We start from the raw sequence: 24,622 nt of genomic DNA, 5'->3' as shown, positions 1-24,622 counted from the left end.
AATGAGATGCTCCAGTATCGAAAAGAACAGATGCCGGATGGCAATTCACAAGGAGCGTACCAAGGACGACGTTAGGATCATCATGAGCCTCTCAGTTGAGACATAGTTAACATGGCCACGTGTGGTGGTGGCTGGCTTGGCATAGAATTCTTTCCCGCTGGCTTACCACGGCCAACGGACTTTCCAGACTGGTTGGGGTTGTTGTTCTGGGGACACTCTCGACTGTAGTGACCCGGCTCTCCACACTTGAAACATGTCACAACATTGGGGCATGGAGCAGTATTAACAACGGGGCCACCATAGGGCTTAGGCGGTGCAAACTGCTGGTTGGGGCGAGGCGCCTCAAAGGATGGCCTCGGAGTGAACCTGGGTGGTAGCGCTGTGCTTGGAATCCACAACCGATGCTTCTGAGATCCAGAGCTGGATGAAGAACCAAAATCACAGGAGTGCTTGCGTGAAGCGTCATAGTCAGCCTGGCCTGTCTCGGCACTAATGGCCTTATTGACCAGCTTCTGGAAAGATGTGCACTCGTGTAGATGAAGATCGCGGTGAACTCGGGGCTGAGTCCCTTGCAGAACCTTGCCTGCTTCTTAGCATCGGTGGATACCTCTTCAGGAGCATAACTTGCTAAATTTCCAAACTCGCGGCTGTATGCATCCACAGTCAGTCTGCCTTGGGTGAAATTGCAGAACTCTTCCCTCTTGCGATCCATGAGACCTTCCGGGATGTGATGCTCACAGAAAGCCTCACTGAATTCAGCCCAAGTAGTGATTTGGCCAACCAGGCACATAGCCTCAAAGTTTTCCCACCAAAGGCTTGCAGGGCCTTCGAGGTGATAGGAAGCATAGGTAACCTTATCAGCTTTGGCTACGTTGGCAGAACGTAGCTTATGGGTGATGCTGCGAAGCCAATAATCCACTTCGAGGGGCTCGATGGAATGATTAAACTTTGGTGGGTACAACTTGATAAAGTCACTGATTGACACCAAGTCGTTTCGCTGATGACGTGCAATGTTCTGCTCAATCCGCTCCAGCAAGCGGTTAGTCTCACTCTTGTTTCTTTCTGCCTCCAGCATAACTTCGGCCAGAGAAGGCGGGTGAGGCATATTCTCATCCCTAACTGCACTGGCTTCCCCCTGCCCCGGGGCAGCAGGGTTGCTCCGGGTGTTGACCATCCTAGGAAAAACAAAATAATGGTTTAGACAAGGATGGCACAATCTTGGCAAGGAAGTGCAGAATGTAATGGATAACATGGAATGCTGAGATGTTCATTGCACGGCATGGTAATATAGAAACTGCCATATATACCATCGGTCATACACACCGTACATAGTTTAGTACAATCCCAGGAATTCCAAGCTCATCGGAGGCATCTCATCAGAGTACAACTACGGTGAAAGACGTTCATCTCATCGGAGGCATTCCAAGCTCCTATACATTATTTTCTACACCTCCGGAGCGTGATACACACCAAGTCGTATCCCACAGTCACGCAGGATTGTGGAGAATACAACTATTATAGTACTAGTGAAACTACTACTAGCTCAGACAACTCCGTAGTAATCCTCATAAAAGTCACCACCAAAACCTGGAAGCGGAACATGATCATCTGGGAACAGACGGTCCTGTGGAGCTTGCGGGCCATAGGGACTCGGATGTGGCCCATGTCCCACAAACGGTGGCAGAAAGGGACCACGAGGAGGGGTGATGCCTCCTACATCACGCCAGTCCATAGAATCTGGCAACCCAGACCGTACGGGGTACAGGTCCCTCATGTCCATGTATCCCGCCTGCACAGCAGGTGCAAACCAAGTCAAAGTGGCCCAATGATCAGAACGAGAGTTGAAGATCTCCATACGCAAGGCATGATTTTCGCGGTCCTTATCCTTGAGCATCTCGGCAGTGGTGCGGAGTAGTGACTCCTCATATGTAGAGTCATAGTATAAAACCTGATAGTACCCCTGTGCTCCAGGGAGTGAGGCTGGCATGTAGCGAAAATCGGTGTTCTGGAGCAAAGCAGTTCTGGGTCGAATGATAGTCATCATTGAGTAAGATGCGTCCTGCACGGACATCTCGATAGTGACCCCAAGTCCATAAGAGCAGTGGAGGGGTTTAGTGGCTCCAGGATAAGAGGGATATATCTTGACGGTACAAAGGTATTGGCTCTGGTTGAAATCTCGGAACTGCTCCTCGACGGTATACTCAGGATACCATCGATATCCTATCTCGACCATCACCCGGACCAGCATGGCCGTGTGACCGGGTACATCGAGGCACCGGGTCAGACGAACCACTTGGTTCTGGGAACGGGTGGCCATCTGAAAGCACAGAATAATGCAAAGGCATTAGAATTTTCTAGGAGAAATCGGACAACATAACGGCTGTAAATGCTCAGAAAAAGATTTGAGACATTCACAATAGTTTGCAAAAGCACTCAACAACATCATATCAAGGTTCTGGTTCAACTAAAACATACTAAAAGTAGTAGAAACTATACTGAGGCTTGTAACAACAATCCTATAAGCTACTACGGATTAGTAACACGTGAACCTGATAGAGAGAAGAGAGCCTAGTCCTTAACCCACGTAGAATGAGAAGAGAATGACTCAGATCAGAGGGCATAAGGTAAAGGAGTAAAAGAGCCTTACGTTCCATCCCACAATCATTTCCCTACATGTAACTAAAGCATTTCTAGACTCGACATTAACCAGTTTGGCTCAACGAACCTATAGGCAGTTCGGCTCTGATACCAGCGCTGTCAGGACCCCGATTCGAAGTCACATCGATCTAGCCGGTAACACCTCATATCACTTTGTGGCCTCATGCGCTGTATCCCCATGGGTGTCGCCTTACCGTGGCGCAGGACCGTTTGCGCCTTTTGGCTCACATATATGATAGTGTCGCTAGCATCCATATAACAGAGAACCCGGGCCGACATGGCTAGTCGTGAACCCAAAGCGGCACTAACCTATGGGGACAGGCATACATGTATCACATCGAGCATGTCGGTCATCAATGTGTGAATCCGGGCTATAGCACTGGGCTAGCAGTACTCCGGGAACCCGGGCTGTAGCAGGCTAGGTAGGACTCTGGATGTCACCACGTTACATTTCCCCGAAGGGACAGACACAGGGACGAAGTGAAACACATGCCGACCAGTCAAGTGTCATAAGCAGTAGTGCTGGGCTAGCAGGACTTCCGTGAACCGGGCTGTAGCGGACTACTATGGCTCATGGAGGCACTAGACTACATTTCCCCATAAGAGAGGCTGCCAAGGATAAACAACTAGATTGTCGGATCCCACACATACCAAGCATTTCAATCGTACACACAATATGCTCGATATGTGCAAATACAACATGGCATCACAACAAAACTCTACAACTCAAGTACTTTATTTAAAGGCTCCGGAGAGCCATACATGACATGTTCATACAGGTAGGGGTCACATGACCCAACACTCAAGTCATACAAGCATACAAGCACATGCAGAAGCAAATAAGTCTGAGTACAGACACTAGAAAGAAAGAAGGCTTGACGAAGCATGTCTATCTACATAGGGCCCTCCATGGCTAGAATCACCACCTGGGTGGAAAGTCACTCATCAATGTCGAGGTCTACATGGAACCCATCGGAGGGGGCGGTGTTGTCTTCTGAAAACAACAATTAAAGCAACATGAGTACAAAGGTACTCAGCATGACTTACAAGAGATCCTACTATACATGCTCATTCTCAAGAAGGTGGTGGAGTTATTGCAGCAAGCCAGCTTTGACTCTTCGCTAAGCTATCCTACGAGACACCACTTGTAAAATATTTTTCGCGCATGAGTCCACTAATCACCAACACAAGGATCCTCCCTTGTCATCCTGCGAGAGGGCCATCCCTGGTACTCACACTTATCTTGAGTATTTTAGTAGTATCCATTAACTTGTCTATGAACTATATTGCAAACCAAATAGTCCTTTACCGCGGACACGGCTATTCGAATAGATGATGTTAACCCTGCAGGGGTGTACTTTTTCACACGTTCTCTCACCACTTACCGTCGTTTACACGACATGTACTGGGCAACCTTCAAGCGGAAGCACGAGGGTGTCGGCCATGGCCTACCTAAACACTCAAGTTTCTAGTCCCGGTTTATCGCCTATTCAGGTTCCATCTGTAGGGAGTCCAGCTGAGGTTTCCACATACGGCCCCGAACGATGTGAACAGGGTTCCCGAGACACCAAACGGGTGACCCGGTACACCGTGCCATGGTGTATCTACCGCATCCTAGCCCACCCCTAGGGTCAGTGCTACGCACGGCCGCCAACGCATAACCTACAAACACCAGAAACTAGTTGCAACTCCTGGACAGAGTACTAGGGTGGTGAAGAAGCCGAGAGGGTCAATTAAGGATCCCAATGCATGGTAGTAACTGATTCTTAAATCACACATACAAATCTCAGTTCTTAGGGACGGCCTCAATGAAACAACCCACCATGTACTCCTACATGGCCTCTCACCGATACCTTTACCAAATCATGTTCAACACATCCCTCACATTACCGACGTAATCATTTCGCTCTAGCCCATCACCCAGATGGACTAGACCTGACACAACTCTAAGCATAGCAGGCATAGCAAGGTAGGAAACACATACATGGCTCAATCAACTCCTACACATGCTAGTGGGTTTAATCTAGTTACTGTGGCAATGACATGTCATGCAGAGGATAAGGGTTCAACTACTGCAGCACCTAGCAGTTTGAAACGTTGTTGTCATAATGCAGTAAATGAGAGCAGGAGCGAGAACATGGGATTGTATCGATATGATCAATGGGGCTGCTTGCCTGATGGAGTACTAGTAGGGTACTGCCCTTCAGTTGGATACTCGGAAATATCCTCGGAGGCAGAACCTACCACGAAAGACACCACAGAACACAATCATCACATGGCAATATGCAACAATATGATGCATGCTATGACATGGCAATATGAGGTGTCCTGCCTAATGCAATGTGAAACAAGCTGGTTTGAGTCTATTTGAATCAAGGATTCAAATGAAAGCTTATGTTCTTAAGCCTTATAAGTGCATTAGCTTGTTTCACCTAAATAGCAAGGTTAAAGTGTTTTGTCATGCATGAAACCTTTACAGATGGAAAGATTGAATTTTTCTGATCAAATTTCATATATAACTCTTTGCATTTGGAGTTACAGATTAAAAGTTATGAAATTTTGAAGTTTGTAATATTTTCTGGAATTTCTTGTATAAAAATAATTCTTGTAATTGAATTATTGCGTCAGCATTGTGTCAGGGTGACGTCAGTGGTCAATGGGGCCGGTCCAGGTCAAACCTGACCAGTGGGACCCGCGTGTTAGTAGTTAATTAACTAACTCAATTTAGTTAGTGCTAATCTAAGTTAATTAACAGAGATGTCCCACTTGTTGTAGACTCAGGGAAAGTCAACCTGGGCCCACACGGGGTCAACCAGGTCAAACTCGCCGGCGTGGCCAGACACGGCGGAGCAGTGCAGGTTTCATGCTCTGGCGACCAAAACGATGGCGGAGCACATCTACGTGATGCGGGGAGTGAGCTGATAACCCACAAGTATAGGGGATCGCAACAGTTTTCGATAAGTAAGAGTGTCGAACCCAACGAGGAGCTAAAGGTAGAACAAATATTCCCTCAAGTTCTATCGACAACTGATACAACTCTACGCACGCTTGACGTTCGCTTTACCTAGAACAAGTATGAAACTAGAAGTACTTTATAGGTGTTTTCGGAAAGGCTTGCAAGAAAGTAAAGAGCACGAAAATAAAACTAGGGGCTGTTAAGGTAAAGAAGCAACTAAAGTAAATGTAGCAAGTGTGGAAAAGTGGTGGTAGGAGTTGCGAAATTGTCCCTTAAGCAATTGACTAATTTACTAGATCGATAGCAAGTATTATGTGGGAGAGGCCATTGCTAGCATGTCATCGCTTACTTGGAATTCTATGCACTTATGATTGGAACTATCAGCAAGCATCCGCAACTACTAATGTTCATTAAGGTAAAACCCAACCATAGCATTAAGATATATTGGTCCCCCTTCAATCCCTTATGCATCAATTTCTATGCTAGGTTAAAGCTTCTGTCACTCTTGCCCTCCAATACATAGTCCTATCAACATACAACTAACCCTATGGTGTGATCCACGTGCGTGGTCATATGATGGGCACCAAAGGACAGCAACATAACCACAAGCAAATTAAATCAATCATAGCAATTCATTAAACACCGATAGGACAAAAAAAATCTACTCAGACATCATAGGATGGCAACACATCATTCGATAATAATATGAAGCATAAAGCACCATGTTCAAGTAGAGGGTACAGCGGGTTTCGGGAGAGTGGACCGCTATAGATAGAGGGGGGAAGGTGATGGAGATGTTGGTGACGATGGCGGAGGTGTTGGTGAAGATCGCGGTGATGATGATGATGACCACGGCGGCGTTCCGGCGCCACCGGAGGAGAGGGGGAGAGGGGCCCCCTTCTTCCTCTTCTTCCTTTGCCTCCTCCCTAGATGGGAGAAGGGTTTCCCCTCTAGTCCTTGGCCTCCATGGCATGGGAGGGCGAGAGCCCCTCCGAGATTGGATCTATCTCTCTGTTTCTCTCTGGTTCTGCGTTCTCCTTTGTCTCTGTTTCACCGTTTCGTATATATATGGAGATCCATAACTCCCATTGGCCTGAAACCTTCGCCGTGAGATTTTTCTGAATATTAGCTTTCTTGCGGCAAAAGAAGAGCATCAACCGCCTTACGGTGGGCTCACGAGGGTAGGGGGTGCGCCCCCTGCCTGGTGACCACCTTGGGCACTGGTTCGCGTTGATTTTCCTTCCGAATTTTCCATATTTTCCAAAAATAAGCTCCGTCCGTTTTTATCCCATTTGGACTCCGTTTGATATGGATATTCTGCGAAACCAAAAACATGCAATAGACAGGAACTGGCACTGGGCACTGGATCAATATGTTAGTGCCAAAAATAATATAAAAAGATGCCAAAAAGTATATGAAAGTTGAATAATATTGGCATGGAACAATCAAAAATTACAGATACGACGGAGACGTATCAGCATCCCAAGCTTAATTCCTGCTCATCCTCGAGTAGGTAAATGATAAAAAAGATAATTTTTGATGTGGAATGCTACCTAGCATAATCTTGATCATATGTCTAATCATGGCATGAATATTAAGATACGATTTATTCAAAGCAATAGTCTATCATTTGACATTAAGACAATAATACTTCAAGCATACTAATAAAGCAATCATGTCTTTTCAAAATAACATGGCCAAAGAAAGTTATCCCTACAAAATCATATAGTCTAGCTATGCTCCATCTTCACCACAGAAAATATTCACATCATGCACAACCCCGATGACAAGCCAAGCAATTGTTTCGTACTTTTGATGTTCTCAAACCTTTTCAACTTTCACGCAATACATGAGCGTGAGCCATGGACATAGCACTATAGGTGGAATAGAATATGATGGTGGAGAAGACAAAAAGGAGAAGATAGCCTCACATCAACTAGGCGTATCAACGAGCTATGGAGATGCCCATCAATAGATATCAATGTGAGTGAGTAGGGATTGCCATGCAACGGATGCACTAGAGCTATAAGTATATGAAAGCTCAAACTGAAACTAAGTGGGTGTGCTCATGAAGACCTAGGGCATTTGAGGAAGCCCATCGTTGGAATATACAAGCCAAGTTCTATAATGAAAATTCCCACTAGTATATAAAAGTGATAACTCAAGAGACTCTCTATATGAAGAACATGGTGCTAATTTGAAGCACAACTGTGGAAAAAGGATAGTAGCACTGCCCCTTCTCTCTTTTTCCCTCGCTTTTTTGTTTTTTTGGTGGGCTTCTTTGGCCTCTTTTTTTATTTGGGCTTCTTTGGCCTCTTTTATTTTTTTGTAAAGTCCGGAGTCTCATCCCGACTTATGGGGGAATCATAGTCTCCATCATCCTTTCCTCACTAGGGCAATGCTCTAATAATGATGATCATCACACTTTTATTTACTTACAACTCAATATTACAACTCAATGTCTAGAACAAAGCATGACTCTATATGGATGCCTCCGGCCATGTACCGGGATGTGCAATGATCTAGCGTAGCAATGACGTCAAAAAATGGACAGGCCATGAAAACATCATGCTAGCTATCTTACGATCACGCAAAGCAATATGACAATGAATGCTCAAGTCATGTATATGATGATGACGGAAGTTGCATGGCAATATATTTCGGAATGGCTATGGAAATGCCATGATAGGCAGGTACGGTGGTTGTTTTCAGGAAGGTATATGGTGGGTTTATGGTACCGGCGAAAGTTGCGCGGTACTAGAGAGGCTAGCAACGGTGGAAGGGTGAGAGTGCGTATAATCCATGGACTCAACATTAGTCATAAAGAACTCACATACTTATTGCAAAAATCTATTAGTCATCGAAACAAAGTACTAAGCGCATGCTCCTAGGTGGATAGATTGGTAGGAAAAGACCATCGCTCTTCCCCGACCGCCACTCATAAGGAAGACAATCAATAAATAAATCATGCTCCGACTTCGTTACATAAAGGTTCACCATACGTTCATGCTACGGGAATCACAAACCTCAACACAAGTATTTCTACAATCCACAACTACCCACTAGCATGACTCTAATATCACCATATTTATATCGCAAAACTATTGCAAGTAATCAAACATATCATATTCAGTGATCTACAAGTTTTATGTAGGATTTTATGACTAACCATGTGAATGACCAGTTCCTGTCATCTCTCTAAATAGATATAAGTGAAGCAAGAGAGTTCAATTCTTTCTACAAAAGATATTCCCATGCTCTAACAAGTATAAGTGAAGCAAAAGAGCATTCTACAAATGGCGGTTGTATATGTTAAGAGAAATAGGCAATCCAAACTTCAAATGATATAAGTGAAGCACATGAAGCATTCTATAAACCAGCACTCAAAGAATATAAGTGAAGTGCAAAGAGCATTCTATAAAGCCATACTAAAAGAATATAAGTGAAGTGCAAAGAGCATTATCTAAATCAACCAAGGACTATCTCATACCAGCATGGTGCATAAAAGAAAAATGAAAACTAAATGCAAAATACGCTCCAAGACTTGCACATATCGCATGAACGAAACAAATCCGAAAACATACCGATATTTGTTGAAGAAAGACGGGATGCCTCCCCATCATCCCCAAGCATAGACGCTTGAGTCTCCTTGAATATTTACTTGGGGTTCCTCGGGCATCCCAAGCTTGAGCTCTTGCCTCTCTTCCTTCTTCTCACATCGAGACCTTCTCAATCATCGAACACTTCATCCACACAAAACTTCAACAGAAAACTCGGTAAGTTCCGTTAGTATAATAAAGCAAATCACTACTCTAGGTACTGTTGCAAACCAATTCATATTTTGTTTTTGCATTGTGTCTACTGTAGTATAACTTTTTCATGGCTTAATCCACTAATATAAATTGATAGTTTCATCAAAACAAGCAAACTATGCATCAAAAACAGAATCTGTCTAAAACAGAACAGTCTGTAATAATCTGAACATTCACCATACTTCTGGTACCTGAAAAATTCTACCAAAATTAGGAAAAATAAACAATTTGTATAGGAAGACAGTGCAAAAAGAATCAGAACCATTTGGCATGCCAGCTAGAAATGTAAAATTGCGCACTACAACCAAAGTTTCTGTCCTGCACCATACAAACCATCAAGCAAATGTAAACATCCTAAAGGCAAACCTTGGCACATTATTTTTATAATACAATAGAATTTTACAAGGGGATAATTATTTTTGTTGAAAAGTTTTTGTAATCAAGATTCACAAAGTTGCCGTGAGCATGAACAAAGTTCAAGGAGCTCTCCCACTTCAACAGTGCTTGTCTTTCTCACTTTCACTTTCCTTTTTGAAAAGTTTTGGGTTCCCCTCTTTATTTTTGTTGTTTTTAAACTATATGAAAGAACTCAACAGAAATAAATGACTCTCTAAAACTTCCGGGTTGTCTCCCAGGCAGCGCTTTCTTTAAAGCCATTAAGATAGGCATATAGTGCTCAAGTAATGGATCCACCCGGATCCCAAGGTATATCAAGGCCAATTTACTTAACAATGATTTGTAATTCAGTAGTGAGCACAAAGCAACATATATCAAGCAATGACGAAGTCTAACTCTCTTCATATGCATCGGCATGTCATAAAAGAACAATTCATGCACACCTAGTAAAGGCCAATGCATAGTATAAACAGTTTCTTGCAATTTTATCATGTGGGAAGCATAGGGAGGTGGAGATATAGTTCATCTCTCATAATAATTGCATATTATATTCATCAAAATCATCATGTGCAACGGTAAAAGGCAACCCATCAATGTAATCCTTAATAAGTGCAAACTTCTCCGATATAGTGTAGTTGGGAGAATTCAAAAAGATAATAGGACTATCATGCGTGGGTGCAATAGAAACAATTTCATGTTTAACATAAGGAACTATAGCAAGTTCATCTCCATAAGCATAATTCATATTGGCATCTTGGCCACAAGCATAATTCATATTGGCATCTTGGCCACAAGCATAATTCATATTGGCATCTTGGCCACAAGTACAGCAAGCATCATCAAAAAGGGATATTTCAAGAGAATCAACGGGATCATAACAATCATCATAGCAATCATCCTTCGGTAAGCATGAAAGGGAATTAAACAATGTATGAGTTGAAGAGTTACTCTCATTGTAAGGTGGGCACGGGTGATCAATCCGCTCTTCCTCCTTTTGTTCTTCGCTCTCCTCATCATCTTTTTCATCCAATGAGCTCACAGTGTGATAAATTTCTTCTTCCATAGACTCCTGCAAAATATTAGTCTCTTCTTGTACAGCGGAGACTTTTCTTAATAAGTGCATTAATTTCATAATTGTATTCATAATTCTCATAGAAATATTTGAGGATAGCTAAATTTTCAGATCTATAACAAGCATCATCAATATCATCAAACTCTTTAAACATAGATTCAATTTCATAAGCACCCATAAAAGCAACAAATTCTTCTATTTGTTCCACATCATAGTAATCATATATACCTCTAGCATAAGAAGCCAAGGTATCATTATCATTAAATTTGCATGAAAAGGGGAGGTGTGGAGAATTCATCCTAGAGCAAGAAGTATAATCATATTCCGAGCATAGTTGTCTAGCATACCACTTCAATATATAAATTTGATCCCATAATAGTTTCCCTTTTTGTGTCAAGCGATAATCCCTAATGTATTCACGTTGATCCAACGTTACTCCCATTACATAATTGAATGGGGTTTTCTCATGATTATTAAAGTAGTACATAATATCTTTCACATAACCAGCATCAAGCATTTTAGGAGGTTCCCCATCTCCATGACTAGCAAGTACACCTAATTTTTTTGGTATTTCGTGTTCCATATCCATAACTAAAGATAAAGAACAACTAAGAACAACAAATAAAAATTACTTAGTGATAAAGCAAACAAGAACACACGAGAATATTCACCCCACGATATTGCTCCCCGGCAACGTCGCCAGAAAAAGGTCTTGATAACCCACAAGTATAGGGGATCGCAACAGTTTTTGATAAGTAAGAGTGTCGAACCCAACGAGGAGCTAAAGGTAGAACAAATATTCCCTCAAGTTCTATCGACCACCGATACAACTCTACGCACGCTTGACGTTCGCTTTACCTAGAACAAGTATGAAACTAGAAGTACTTTGTAGGTGTTTTCGGAAAGGCTTGCAAGAAAGTAAAGAGCACGAAAATAAAACTAGGGGCTGTTAAGGTAAAGAAGCAACTAAAGTAAATGTAGCGAGTGTGTAAAAGTGGTGGTAGGAGTTGCGAAATTGTCCCTTAAGCAATTGACTACTTTACTAGATCGATAGCAAGTATTATGTGGTAGAGGCCACTGCTAGCATGTCATCCCTTACTTGAAATTCTATGCACTTATGATTGGAACTATTAGCAAGCATCCGCAACTACTAATGTTCATTAAGGTAAAACCCAACCATAGCATTAAGATATATTGGTCCCCCTTCAATCTCGTATGCATCAATTTCTATGCTAGGTTGAAGCTTCTGTCACTCTTGCCCTCCAATACATAGTCGTATCAACATACAACTAACCCTATGGTGTGATCCACGCGCACGGTCATATGATGGGCACCAAAGGACAGCAACATAACCACAAGCAAACTAATCAATCATAGTAATTCATTAACCACCATAGGACAACGAAAATCTACTCAGACATCATAGGATGGAAACACATCATTGGATAATAATATGAAGCATAAAGCACCATATTCAAGTAGAGGGTACAGCGGGTTGCGGGAGAGTGGACCGCTGTAGATAGAGGGGGGAAGGTGATGGAGTTGTTGGTGAACATGGCGGAGGTGTTGGTGAACATCACGGTGATGATGATGATGGCCACGGCGGCGTTCCGGCGCCACCAGAGGAGAGGGGGAGAGGGGCCCCCTTCTTCCTCTTCTTCCTTGACCTCCTCCTTAGATGGGAGAAGGGTTTCCCCTTTGATCCTTGGCCTCCATGGAATGGGAGGGGTGAGAGCCCCTTTGAGATTGGATCTATCTCTCCGTTTCTCTCTGTTTCTGCGTTCTCCTCTGTCTCTGTTTCACCGTTTCGTATATATATGGAGATCCGTAACTCCGATTGGCCTGAAACCATTGCCGTGATTTTTTTCCGAATATTAGATTTCTTGCGGCAAAGAAGAGTGTCAACCGCCTTACGGTGGGCTCACGAGGGTAGGGGGCGCGCCCTGGGGGGGGGGGGCGCCTCCCTACCTCGTGACCACCTCGGGCGCTGGTTCGCGTTGATTTTCCTTCCGAATTTTCCATATTTTCCAAAAATAAGCTTCGTCCGTTTTTATCCCGTTTGGACTCCGTTTGATATGGATATTCTGCGAAACCAAAAACATGCAACAGACAGGAACTGGCACTGGGCACTGGATCAATATGTTAGTCCCAAAAATAATATAAAAAGTTGCCGAAAAGTATATGAAAGTTGAATAATTTTGTCATGGAACAATCAAAAATTATAGATACGACGGAGACATATCATGAGCCACGTCGTTTGGTGGCAGAGGTGGAGCTCGGGGTGGCCGGAAACGTTGACGGCGACGAGCTGTGCGGCTGCCGAAGCTCGGGTGAGGTCGAACCCGAGGCTACGGGGCACGGCGAGGCGCGTGGAGTGGTGCTACGGGTTCCTATGAGTGCGGTGAGTGCGTTGGTCACAGTGGTGTGGCAGGTGTGTTGCCGGAGTCACGTCGGCGACGAGCTCGGCGGCGGCGGGTGCGGGTGATCATGGTGCGGTGCATACATTGCAGGAGGGAGTTAACGGAGATGGGGAGGACAGAGCTGAGCTCACGGCGGTTGCAGCAAGCGTCGAAGCGTGCTCGGGAACGCCGTAGCTGAGCGGGGCGACGATGGCGATCTCGGCGGCCGAAGTTGGGGGAGACGGGATCAGGGGCGACTCCAGAGCGGGAGAGCGCTCGGGGCTCGGCCTGTTCGACGTAGTCGACGAAGGCGGAGCGAACGGACACGGTGACGCGGCACGGGGACGATGGCGGACGCGGTTATCACGGTGGCGCGGGTACGGCAGCGTCGGCCATGGTGCGGGAGAGCGAGGGAGAGGAGCTGGGGAGGAAGTGGCGTGTCTGCGTGCTCGGGGGAGGAATGGGTGACCGACCCAGGGCAGCAGAACAGCGAGGGGAGGAAGCAGGGCGGCGGGCAGCTGCGTGGCGCGCACTGGTGCCGGTGTCCAGCACCTGCCTGCCTGCCTGGCCAAGCCAAGCAGCTCGCTGAAGCGGTAGCTGGGCTGGGCCGGCTAGGTGGGCCTGCTAGGTGAGCGCCAGGTAATCCTCTACTCTCTCTGCTTTCTGTTTTACTTTTTATTTATTCCTGTTCTGTGTTTTGAAATAGTAAAAATACTATTCCATTTAGGAAAAACCTGAAAATATTCAGAGGCACATTTGGGAATATTCTCAACAGCCTAAAAATACTTTGAGGATTATTTGGGCATTTTGAAATATTTATAGGATTTAAATTGCCCAAATGCAAGTAGTAATGATTTAATACAATGACCTTATGTGTCCTGGAAAAATGTGAACCCATTTTGCCAGAGGTTCTAACCCCAAAACAAAAAGGGTGGACTTTTTAGAAGGGCATTTCAGGTTCATTGAAAAAGATTTTAGTTAACCCTAGTTTCCAGGGGGTGCTGGGGGTTCTGTCATCCCCATTTCAGTTTTTTGGGAAAATAAACATGATGCAACACTCTAATGCATGAACTAGCTAGGGTGTAACAGCTTCAACAACGTGCGTCTCAAGATCCCCAAGGTGACAGACGAGGGCATCATCTCAGCGTTTTCCGATGGCGTCCGCGACATCAAGATGAAGGAGGAGCTCGCCATCCATGAGGAGCTATGCACGACTCTGGTGCTGTTCAACATAGTGACCAAATGTGCAAGAACTGAGGAACGGCGTCCTTCCCTCCTCGAGCTCCCTGCTGCCGACCCAGAGGAGAAGAAGACCAAGGTCAAGGATGTGAAGCGCAAGGGAGTGTCCGTACTCGTGGAAGAGCCTGACACAATGCGCGGCCGGGACCTCCCCGAGTCGTCCAAGGGCGGCCATCCATTCTACGCCTTCCACAATGTGCGTAGCCACAACACCAACGATTGTCAAGAGCTTAGGGACATTCGATATGGTGCTTCGGTCAACGCCCCGAGCGCAACGATCGGGCTACGGCCGAGGAGGAGGACGAGGGTGAGGACGTTGGGACGATCGCGGCCCCCGCCAGGAGTGGCGCGACCAGCCTCGCGAGGACCGCTAGCAGGACCAGCCTCGCGAGGACCGTCCTCAGGGCAATCCTGGTCTCCCTCCATTGCCGCCACCACCAAGGAGGAACGACGACCACCATCAGGACAAAGGGGCTGGAGGCTTCCAGGAGCCGCGCGCCATTGCTTGCATCTTGGGTGGTGCTCAGGCCCTGGCTTCCCAGCACATCTTCAAGCAGTTCTCTCGCGAGGTGAATGCAGCCCTCCCGAAGCTCGAGGCCACGCGCCCACTCGGATGGTCCAAGTACGCCATCACCTTCAGCTCGACAGACCAGCTCAAATGCGCGGCGACCGCCAGCGTCCTCCCGATACTCTGTTCACCTGTCATCAGCAATGTCCAAGTCACCAACACCCTCATTGACAGTGGCGCAAGGCTCAGTGTCCTGTCCATTGAGACGTTCGACAAGCTTCAAGTGTCATACAATCAGCTTCAGTGCACCGAGCCTTTCTCAGGAGTGACCGACGGCTCCACCACCCCAATAGGGCAAGTTCGTCTCCCTGTTACCTTCGGTCAGTGCGACAACTATCACACTGAGCTCGTCGACTTTGACATCGCCTACATCTGTCTGCCGTACAATGCCATCCTCGGGTACCCAACGTTAGCCAAATTCATGGCAGTGACCCACCATGGCTACAACGTCCTCAAGATGCCGGGAAGCGGCGGAATCATCAAAGTCCGCTGTGAAGAAAGAGATGCGGTGTGCTCCCTCGAGCGCACCTTCCAAGCCACAGCAATCAAAGACCCTGACAGCGCGGGTGCGCAGTTGTAACACCCCGGATGTAACTTGCCATATCTGTAACTCCGACTCTGCCATTTTCGGCTCTAAGTTATGAGATTTCACTTTGTGGTTAGGTTTTGTCTTTGTTTTGCATTTTGTTCATGTCATGCATTTCATATCATGTCATCATGTGCATCTCTTTTGCATACGTGTTCGTCTCTTGCATCCAAGCATTTTCCCCGTTGTCCGCTTTGCAATCCGACACTCCCACGTGCACCAGCGCACCCCTCTTGCCTCTTTTCATGAGCGGGTGTTAAACATTCTCGGAATGGACCGAGATTTGCCAAGCGGCCATGGTACAACACCGGTAGACTGCCTGTCAAGTTTTGTGCCATTTGGAGTCCGTTTGATACTCCAACGGTTAACCGGGTGACTGGAAAAGCCTTTTGTGTGTTGCAGCCCAACATCCCTCCATAACGGCCCAATAACCCATCCAAACCTCTTCCATGTCCTCCGTCGTCGGCTCACAATCGCGTTGGCGAAAACTACACCTCATTTGGACACTCATATGTCCTCCTAGCTATAAATATGTGCACCCCGTCCAATTTCCGGGTCCCGAAACCCTAAAATTCGTGCCCTCCGCCGCCGGACATGCCCGCGCCGCCGCCTGCAGCCAGTCGCGCAACGCCACGTGGCACAACGCCACCCACCTCCGCCGCCGGCCCATCGCCGGCCCCCGCGGGCCCTTCCGCCGCCCTCGCCCCCCTGCGCCTCCCCGCGCCAGTGCCGCCGCCTCCGCGCCCGTCGGCCGCTTCTGCCGCCGATCTCCGTCGCCGCCGTCCGCCCGCTCGTCGGCGCCCGCCGCCGCCTGCGATGAGTTCGCCGCCAACCTCAACGTTCCGGTCCTGCTCCGCCTCCGCCGGCGCCGGATCCGGCCGGACCAGACCTCCCCGATCCCTCTCCGCGGTTCCCCTCCTCTCCAGCGTAACTCCGGCAAAGTTTCCGGTCGTCCTCTGTTCGCGCGCCGCGGGTCAACCCTAGATCTCGCGTGGTATATTTTCCCTAAGTATTTTACCTCTAACTTTTTATGCCCTTGTTCAACGCATCATAACTCCATGACCGTAGCTCCGTTTCAAGCGCATGATATATCAAAATGTTCATTGGGAGATGCTCTTCATTTAATTCCATTGTGGCATGCTTGTTTGAGTCCATATTGATGCCCAAATCACTGATGCAAGAGTGCTATAAAATGTTTACTGCTGTTACTTAGCAGATTATGATGATTTATCATTTTTGTCACATTTGTTGTATGCATATTATGGGCATGAGCTCTACATTTGTTTTGAACTATGCCATGCCATCTTTAGAGGGGTGCTTGCCATGTTCTTTTGTGATCAAGGTGGTGACTAACACAAGCATGCAAAGTAGCCTTCGTGATATTGCTGATTTCAGGGACTTAGGATGCCATGTAGTCTTTGTGATATTGCTGATTTCAAGGACTTAGGACTTATTCATTTTCCTGCTGTTATTTTGATGCCATGTAAACTTGATGCATTTTCCTGCTGTTATTTTGATGCCATGTAAACTTGATGCTACAAAGCATGCAAAGTAGCCTTCGTGATATTGATGATTTCAGATACTTAGGACTTATTCATTTTCTAGCTGTTATTTTGATGCCATGTGTCGTGGAATCGTCACGGCAGATGCCTTAGTGTGAGTACTTAGTCGCGAGGCCAACGCATCTATGTGGTATCCTGAGAGGGGTTGAGCGGAATCGAGAGACGCAACACAAGACAATGGGTTAGACAGCTTCGGGCCCCAGGAAACATCATCCGGTAATAACCCTACATGCTGTTTGTGGCTAGGTCTCATTATGATCATGAGGGAGTCGCCGGTAAGCCGTCTCTTTGTGTCTAGCCCTAAAGATTGTTTCTTCTCCCTCCTCTCGGGGAGCCCTACCCCTCCTTATATAAGTTAGAGGGGCGGGTTACATGTGGAGTCCTAGTAGGACTAGGACTTGTTTATTCTCTTACTAGTTGATTACAAGTCTGGGTCTTGCTTCTTCATAAAGGAAATATTCCTCATTCCTTCCGTCTTAAGCTGGCCCACAATAACATGAGCTGGCCTACTGGGCCTTGGGCCCTTGTCATCCATCTGACTCGCCGTCGGGGCCATCATTAAGTCGCCAGGCTCGTGAGTCGTCACACCAGTGAACCGCCAGACATGTGAGTTGCCAATCTTCCGGTGGGTTACGATGAAGCGCCAAGTCCGACCGGGTCATGCCGCGCGGTATATCCCCGACACCATGTAAACTTGATGCTACAGTGAGATCCATTCTTGTTTTGAGCATCTTCAGTAAGGGTGTTTTGAACATATGGTTATCCTCTATCCATGTCGTAATCTTGCTCTACTTTTGCTATAAAATGTTCCTGGCAGATTGTTTACATGTTAATCAATTTTGCCATGGTTGTTGTTGTTGATCCATGCATGCTATGAACTTGCTCTTGCCATGGTTAGCTTCATGAACATGTCATCGTGCTGTAGGTATGCTTGTCTTGTCATGCAATGCTTTGTGATGAGTGTTTTGATCTCGGAAAGATGCCTTCATAATGCTGTTTATGCCATGCTCAGTTTTCTGCTAAGTCTGAAACTGTTAATAAAACTTGCTATGTTTACATGGGTGCCATCATATCTTCTGTGCCTTTTTGGCTCATGATTAGTAAGGGACTTTTGTTGTATGCATTTAGTAGATTCATTCCATGCCTTGTTTAGCTATGATATGTTCCTGTAGCATGTTGTTTGCTTGCTCTAAACATGGCTTCCTGATGTTATTTCTGTCATGTTAGTATTTTCACTAAGTCTGGGAAGCTGATATCTTTTGCACTTTTGCCATGCTTGTCTGGAACTACTCTTGTATGATTTAGCCGTATCTCAGTGTTCATGTTTTGACAAGCATCTTGAGTACATCACTGCCATATGCTTTGTTGCTATGTTGTAGTGTTTTAGCTTAGTTTCTTATTGGATTCTAGATGGCATCGTGTTGTTAATCGCAGAATTGTGTCATTATTGTTTTCCTTGGCATTTGCAAACCGTGCATCTGATTCCGGTGATCCTTATATCGATTTCGACCGAAATCATCTCATCTTTCCAGCGGCACACTTGGTTTGCCAAGTTGATGGCTTGTTCATTCTTTCTCTTCCGTAGCACACATATGCATTGCATATCACATCCCGCATGTCATGCCATGTTTTGCATCATGTTGTTTGTGCATTGTACCGTGATTGATTGTTGGTACTTTGCTTGTGTTCTTACCTTGGGTAGGGCCGGGAGACGAGTAGGTGATCGAGGAACCTATTGAGTATGCTTACAAGGATAAAGCTTTCCTCAACTCTGAGAACTTTGCAGGCAAGATGACCATACCCTCGAAATCACTTCTATCTTTGCTTGCTGGTTGTTCGCTCTATTGCTATGTCGCGATACCTACCACTTGCTATATCATGCCTCCCATATTGCCATGTCAAGCCTCTAACACACCTTGCCTAGCAAACCGTTGTTTGGCTACGTTACCGCTTTGCTCAGCCCCTCTTATAGCGTTGCTAGTTGCAGGTGAAGATGAAGTTTGTTCCATGTTGGAACATGGATATTGTTGGGATATCGTTATTATCTCTTATTTACTTTAAAGCATCTATATACCTAGTAAAGCATGGAAGGCTGGACCTTATGCCTAGTGTTTTATTCCACTCTTGCCGCCCTAGTTTTCGTCATACCAGTGTTATGTTCCTTGATTTTGCGTTCCTTACGCGGTTGGGTGTTATGGGAACCCCTTGATAGTTCGCGTTGAATAAAACTCCTCCAGCAAGGCCCAACCTTGGTTTTACCATTTGCCTACCTACCACCATATACCTTTCCCTTGGGTTCTGCAGACTCAAGGGTCATCTTTATTTTAAACCCCCCGGGCCAGTGCTCCTCTGAGTGTTGGTTCGAACCGAATAGACTACGGGGCAACTTGAGGGTTGGTTTTACTCGTAGGATGTATCATCCGGTGTGCCCTGAGAACGAGATACGTGCGACTCCGATTGGGATTTGTCGGCACATCGGGCGGCTTTGCTGGTCTTGTTTTACCATTCTCAAAATGTCTTGTAACCGGGATTTCGAGACTGATTGGGTTTTGCCTTGAGAAGGAATATCCTTCATTGACCGTGAGGGCTTGTGATGGGATAAGTTGGGACACTCCTGCAGGGTTTTGAACTTTCGAAAGCCGTGCCAGCGGTTATGGGCAGATGGGAATTTGTTAATATCAAGTTGTAGAGAATTTGACACTTAACTTAATTAAAATGAATCAACCGCGTGTGTAGCCGTGATGGTATGTTTTCGGTGGAGTCCGGGAAGAGAACATGATCTCGTTTTATGATTGAATGTAAGTAGCTTCAGGATCACTTCTTGATCATTATTAGCTTCTCGATCGTGCTTTGCTTCTCTTCCCGCTCTCTTTTGCGTAAGTTAGCCACCATATATGCTAGTCTTAAGCTTAAATAGTCTTGATCTTGCAGGTGTGAGATTGCCGAGTCCCCGTGACTCACAGATACTTCCAAACAGATCCAGGTGCCGATGATGCCAGTGCAGGGGATGCTACCGAACTCAAGTGGGAGTTCGATGAGGATTCGGGCCGTTACTATGATTCTTTTCCGGATGATCAGTAGAGGGGCCTAGTTTGGGCAATCGGGGATCTAGCATTTGGGGTTGTCTTTCTTTATTTTGGTTCCGTAGTTAGACCTTGATTGTATTTTGGATGATGTATGATATATTTATGTATTGTGTGAAGTGGTGATTGTAAGTTGACTCCTTATCCCTTTCTTATTCAGTACATGGGATGTGTAAAGGTTACCCCTCTTGCGACATGCCTACCATGCGGCTATGCCTCTAAGTCATGCCTCGACATGTGGGAGATATAGCCGCATTGTGGGTGTTACAAGTTGGTAATCAGAGCCTTTCCCGACTTAGGAGCCCCCTCCTTGATCGAATCGCTGACGTTGTTGAGTCTAGAACAAAATATTTTGAGTCTTAGGATTATATATATATATATATATCGGAGAGTAGGATTATTTTTACTTCTTAGTCCCTTCGTCGCTCTGGTGAGGCCTCCTGACGTAGACAGGGGTGGCTCTAGCATGGGGTCGTGTAGGGTCGGCCGCCCCGGGTAAATTTTCAAAACCTAGGGTACCCCCCCTTCTTATTTTAGCCAGCAGCCACCATGGAAGGCGAGCAGGTTCGCTGGATGGTCTCAGGTCTGGCCAAACATGACGAGGGAAGAGGAAAACGATTCGCTAGATGCCAGGTAAGATAACTGCTCGCTAGGAGATGGGCCAATCAAGTAAGCCCACCGAAAATTAGATGAGCCCATTAGTACGCAGCCTGATTTTCACGTTCACAAGTCCTTTTCTAATTTCTAATCTATCGATTGTGGAATTGGTCGTCCTAAACTCACGCAGTCACGCCTAGCGATCACGCCCTGAAGACGCGGCGCCGCCTCCAGTGCCATCTTGCCGTCGCCGGCGCTGCTGAGGTCTGTCCAGCCGATGGTGCTAGATGGAGAAGGAGAAGTGAGTCGGCCTATTCTGGTTGCCATCCACACGAGAAACGGAGTCGCCGCCGCCACGGTCCCCGCTCAAAACAACAAGCGAGCAGCCAACAGAGGCAACAACGACCAGGTTATTTCGCTCTCCCTAGTCTTCTCTTCTGTTCTATAGTGTTTAATTTGTTGTCATGCTGGCCTAATTCTTGGAAGTTGAATATTGAAACTAAACTAAAAATGTGATGTTATAGAGACCTAAGAAGTTGAAGCAGATAGAATCTTTTTTCAAGGTTATCCCAGTAAATCAGTCCGGACCCCAAGTTTGTGAATCTGAAGTAAATCTAACTAGTTTAGAAGCTAGTGTTCCTGAAGTATTAAGCCAAGAGACTAATAGAAATAATTTGCAAGATGATATTCCTCAAATTTTTAATCCAGCTGACATTGAACCAGATCCTGGCCTTCGGAAACAAATTGAAGAGTATGCTACCCCAGAAATCAGAGATGTAGGGAGAAGGGAGTATATCTCGAACGGTGCATGTCAGCCTAAAGATAATGATTTTGAACGCAATGAAGATGGCAGGGTATTTAGAGAAATATGGTACAAGGAGTTTGATTGGCTAGAGTATAGTGTAAGCAAAAAAGCTGCTCACTGTTTTCACTGTTTTCTTTTCAAGAAACCAACAATCAGTTCAAAGTTTGGGGCTGAAGTCGTCACCAAGACTGGGTATACGAACTGGAAGAAAGCAGTTGAAAACTTCAGGCTCCATGTAGGTTCAACAAAGAGTGCTCACAACAATTAAAGAAGGCATTGTGAAGATTTTAAAAATCAGAAGCAAAGTGTGGCATATGCAATGACTACTCAAACTGAGAAGGCACATATTGAATACCAGAACTGATTGTTGGCTGTTGTTGGTGTTGTAAGGTTTCTGCTTAGGCAAGGTCTTGCTTTTCGTGGTCACAAGGAGTCTAAGAATTCGAGAAACAAGGGTATTTCCTTGAGATGTTAGAGTGGTATGCTTAGAGATGTAAGGATGCAGCTGATGTTCTCTTTGATAATGCTCCTGGAAATCATCAAAGGACTTGTCATGAAATTCAGAAGCAATTGGTGCACGCTTGTGCAGAAAAAACTGTTGATGAATCCCGTGATGCGTTAATCAAGGAGCAAATGGCTATGATTTTGAGGTTCTTGAATAAGCAAGGGGAGACTTTAGAAAGGCTGCTTTGTGTCGAGCATGTTGTTGACACCACATCTGCTTCTCTCAAACGATCTTTTGATAAAGTATTTGCTACCCATAATTTGAGCATGTCTAGGTTGAGAGGGCAAGGATATTATGGAGCCTCAAATATGCGTGGGCAACTTAATGGCTTAAAGAAACTTGTGCTAGATGATAATCCTCATGCATTTTATGTGCATTGTTTTGCCCATCAAATTCAACTAGTGGTTGTGGCTGTTGTCAAAGGAGTTCTTGCTGTTAGTGATTTCTTTGGCTATACAAATATCATTGTGACCACGGTAAGTGCATCTTGTAGAAGAAAAGATGCACTGCTACAGAAACATCATGACAAGATTGTAATCCAATTGGAGAATGGGGGATTATGAAAGGAAGGGGCAAACATCAAGATACAACTATAGCATGACCTGGTGATACACGTTGGGGATCACACCAGAGAACTCTAGTTCGTATCTATCAAATGTGGGACTCGGTGATCCAAGTGCTACATGCTATTGGTTTAGATGGAGAAAATGACGACGACAAAGGCAAAGCTTTAGGTTTGATGAAACAAATGCAAGTCTTTGAATTCGTACTCATATTGCACTTGATGATTAAAGTGCTTGGTCTGACTAATGATTTGTCACAAGCATTGCAACAAAAGGACCAAAACATAGTTAGTGCAATGAACATGATTGTCTCTGTGAAGAGGTTATTGCAGCATTTGAGGGATGAAGTGTGGGAGCCACTTTTGGAGGCTGTAACTACATTTTGTGTTCAAAGAGATATACTGGTGCCAAATATGAATGATAAAATTTTAGCAAGGGGTTATCGAAGGAGTTCACGTAAGTTAGTTACTTGCTTTCATCACTACAAGGTAGAAATATTCAATGAGGTGATTGATAGAAACATAGCCAAGATGAACAATCGATTTAGTGAAACAACAACCCGATTAATGATTTGCATTTCATGTCTAGATCCTAGAGACTCATTTAGTAGCTTTGACCATGACAAGATAATTGAGCTTGCAAGCATTTACTCAGCAGACTTTGATCCAGAAGAACGGCAATTTTTGAGTGGTCAGCTTGACATATACATTGATGTGATGTAAAGATCACCTGTTTTTTGTGGTTGTGATACTCTATCAAGTCTCTCTATCAAGTTAGTTCAAACTAAGTAGTATTGGTGTTTCCCATTGGTTTACCGACTCATCAAACTCGCATTGATATTGCTGGTAGCGACATCATCAGTTGAAAGGTCTTTCTCAGCCATGAATATAATAAAAATGGATTTGAGAAACAAGATAGGTGATGAATGGTTGAATGATATGATGGTTTGCTATGTTGAACAAGATATATTTGTTGGGATTGAAGACAAGAAGATTATCAAACATTTTCATGGCCTAAGGAATCGTAGAGGCCATCTTCCAAATCCTCCACATATAAGTACAACTTAATGGTAAACATTTGCCTCATCTATTGTTTAAACAAATGGCATACTATGTTGTGATTTAGATTAATCTGATTCTTTTTACATGTTTCAGGTACCTAATGGACTAGAAGAATAAATATTTGGGGTAACGCATGGAAGATTTAGCCAGCAGAAGTCCAAGTTAGACTTTATGTGATTTTTTGCGTTACAATTTTTTGCGTACTTCTTGAGAATAAAATTACTTAGATAAGTTTATTGTGTTGATAGTCTTGCCTGCATGCATACTCTTGGCCAACTATTTTTCTTGATTATATTGTGGCTTAGATTTTTTTCTTTAAAAGTCCGCCCCCGGTAACTTTAAATCCTGGATCCGCCACTGGACGTAGAGTTTTGACTCTTCTCTCCTCAAATTTCACGATTTTTTTTAGGATCACGCGGGTATCTTGGAATCATTCTGATGGTTGTGTGACGATAACATTGTTCTTGGTGCCTCCTGACATTTAGGGGTTGTGGCAGTGTCCCAGGGAGTTGAGCTCCGAGGTGTGGTCATCATAATTTTATCGTTGCAGTTCTGGAATACCTGAGTTCGCCAACATCGAAAATCTCTTTTATGTAGTTGTTGGTGATATAACCTCGACGCCACCCAGTACTAGGACGGGAGTTTGGGAGTATTGTCATAACTTGTATCACGGATGCTTTTCGAAGGTTGAGGTAAATGATCTTCGAAGGTTTCTTGGTTATGTGTTGAAGGATGGATATAGCTGGATGTAGCAATTGCT

The 24,622-nt window shown here is 45.1% G+C and overlaps 1 protein-coding gene across 1 annotated transcript; it reads left to right on the top strand.

Moving 5' to 3' along the window:
* The first annotated feature begins 22,052 nt into the window (after window positions 1-22,052).
* On the top strand, window positions 22,053-23,963 carry LOC147976382 (uncharacterized). The gene is made up of 2 exons (XM_087520838.1): window positions 22,053-23,857; window positions 23,956-23,963. Exons 1-2 carry the CDS (start codon window positions 23,683-23,685, stop codon window positions 23,961-23,963), a joined length of 183 nt encoding a protein of 60 aa, XP_087376964.1. The 5' UTR covers window positions 22,053-23,682.
* The last annotated feature ends 659 nt before the right edge of the window (window positions 23,964-24,622 follow it).

Source organism: Triticum urartu, chromosome 4A, assembly GCF_056163025.1.
Source record: "Triticum urartu cultivar PI428250 chromosome 4A, HENAU_Tu73, whole genome shotgun sequence".
NCBI classification, from domain to species: Eukaryota; Viridiplantae; Streptophyta; class Magnoliopsida; order Poales; family Poaceae; genus Triticum; species Triticum urartu.
This window is presented reverse-complemented; position numbering and strand designations above follow the sequence as displayed.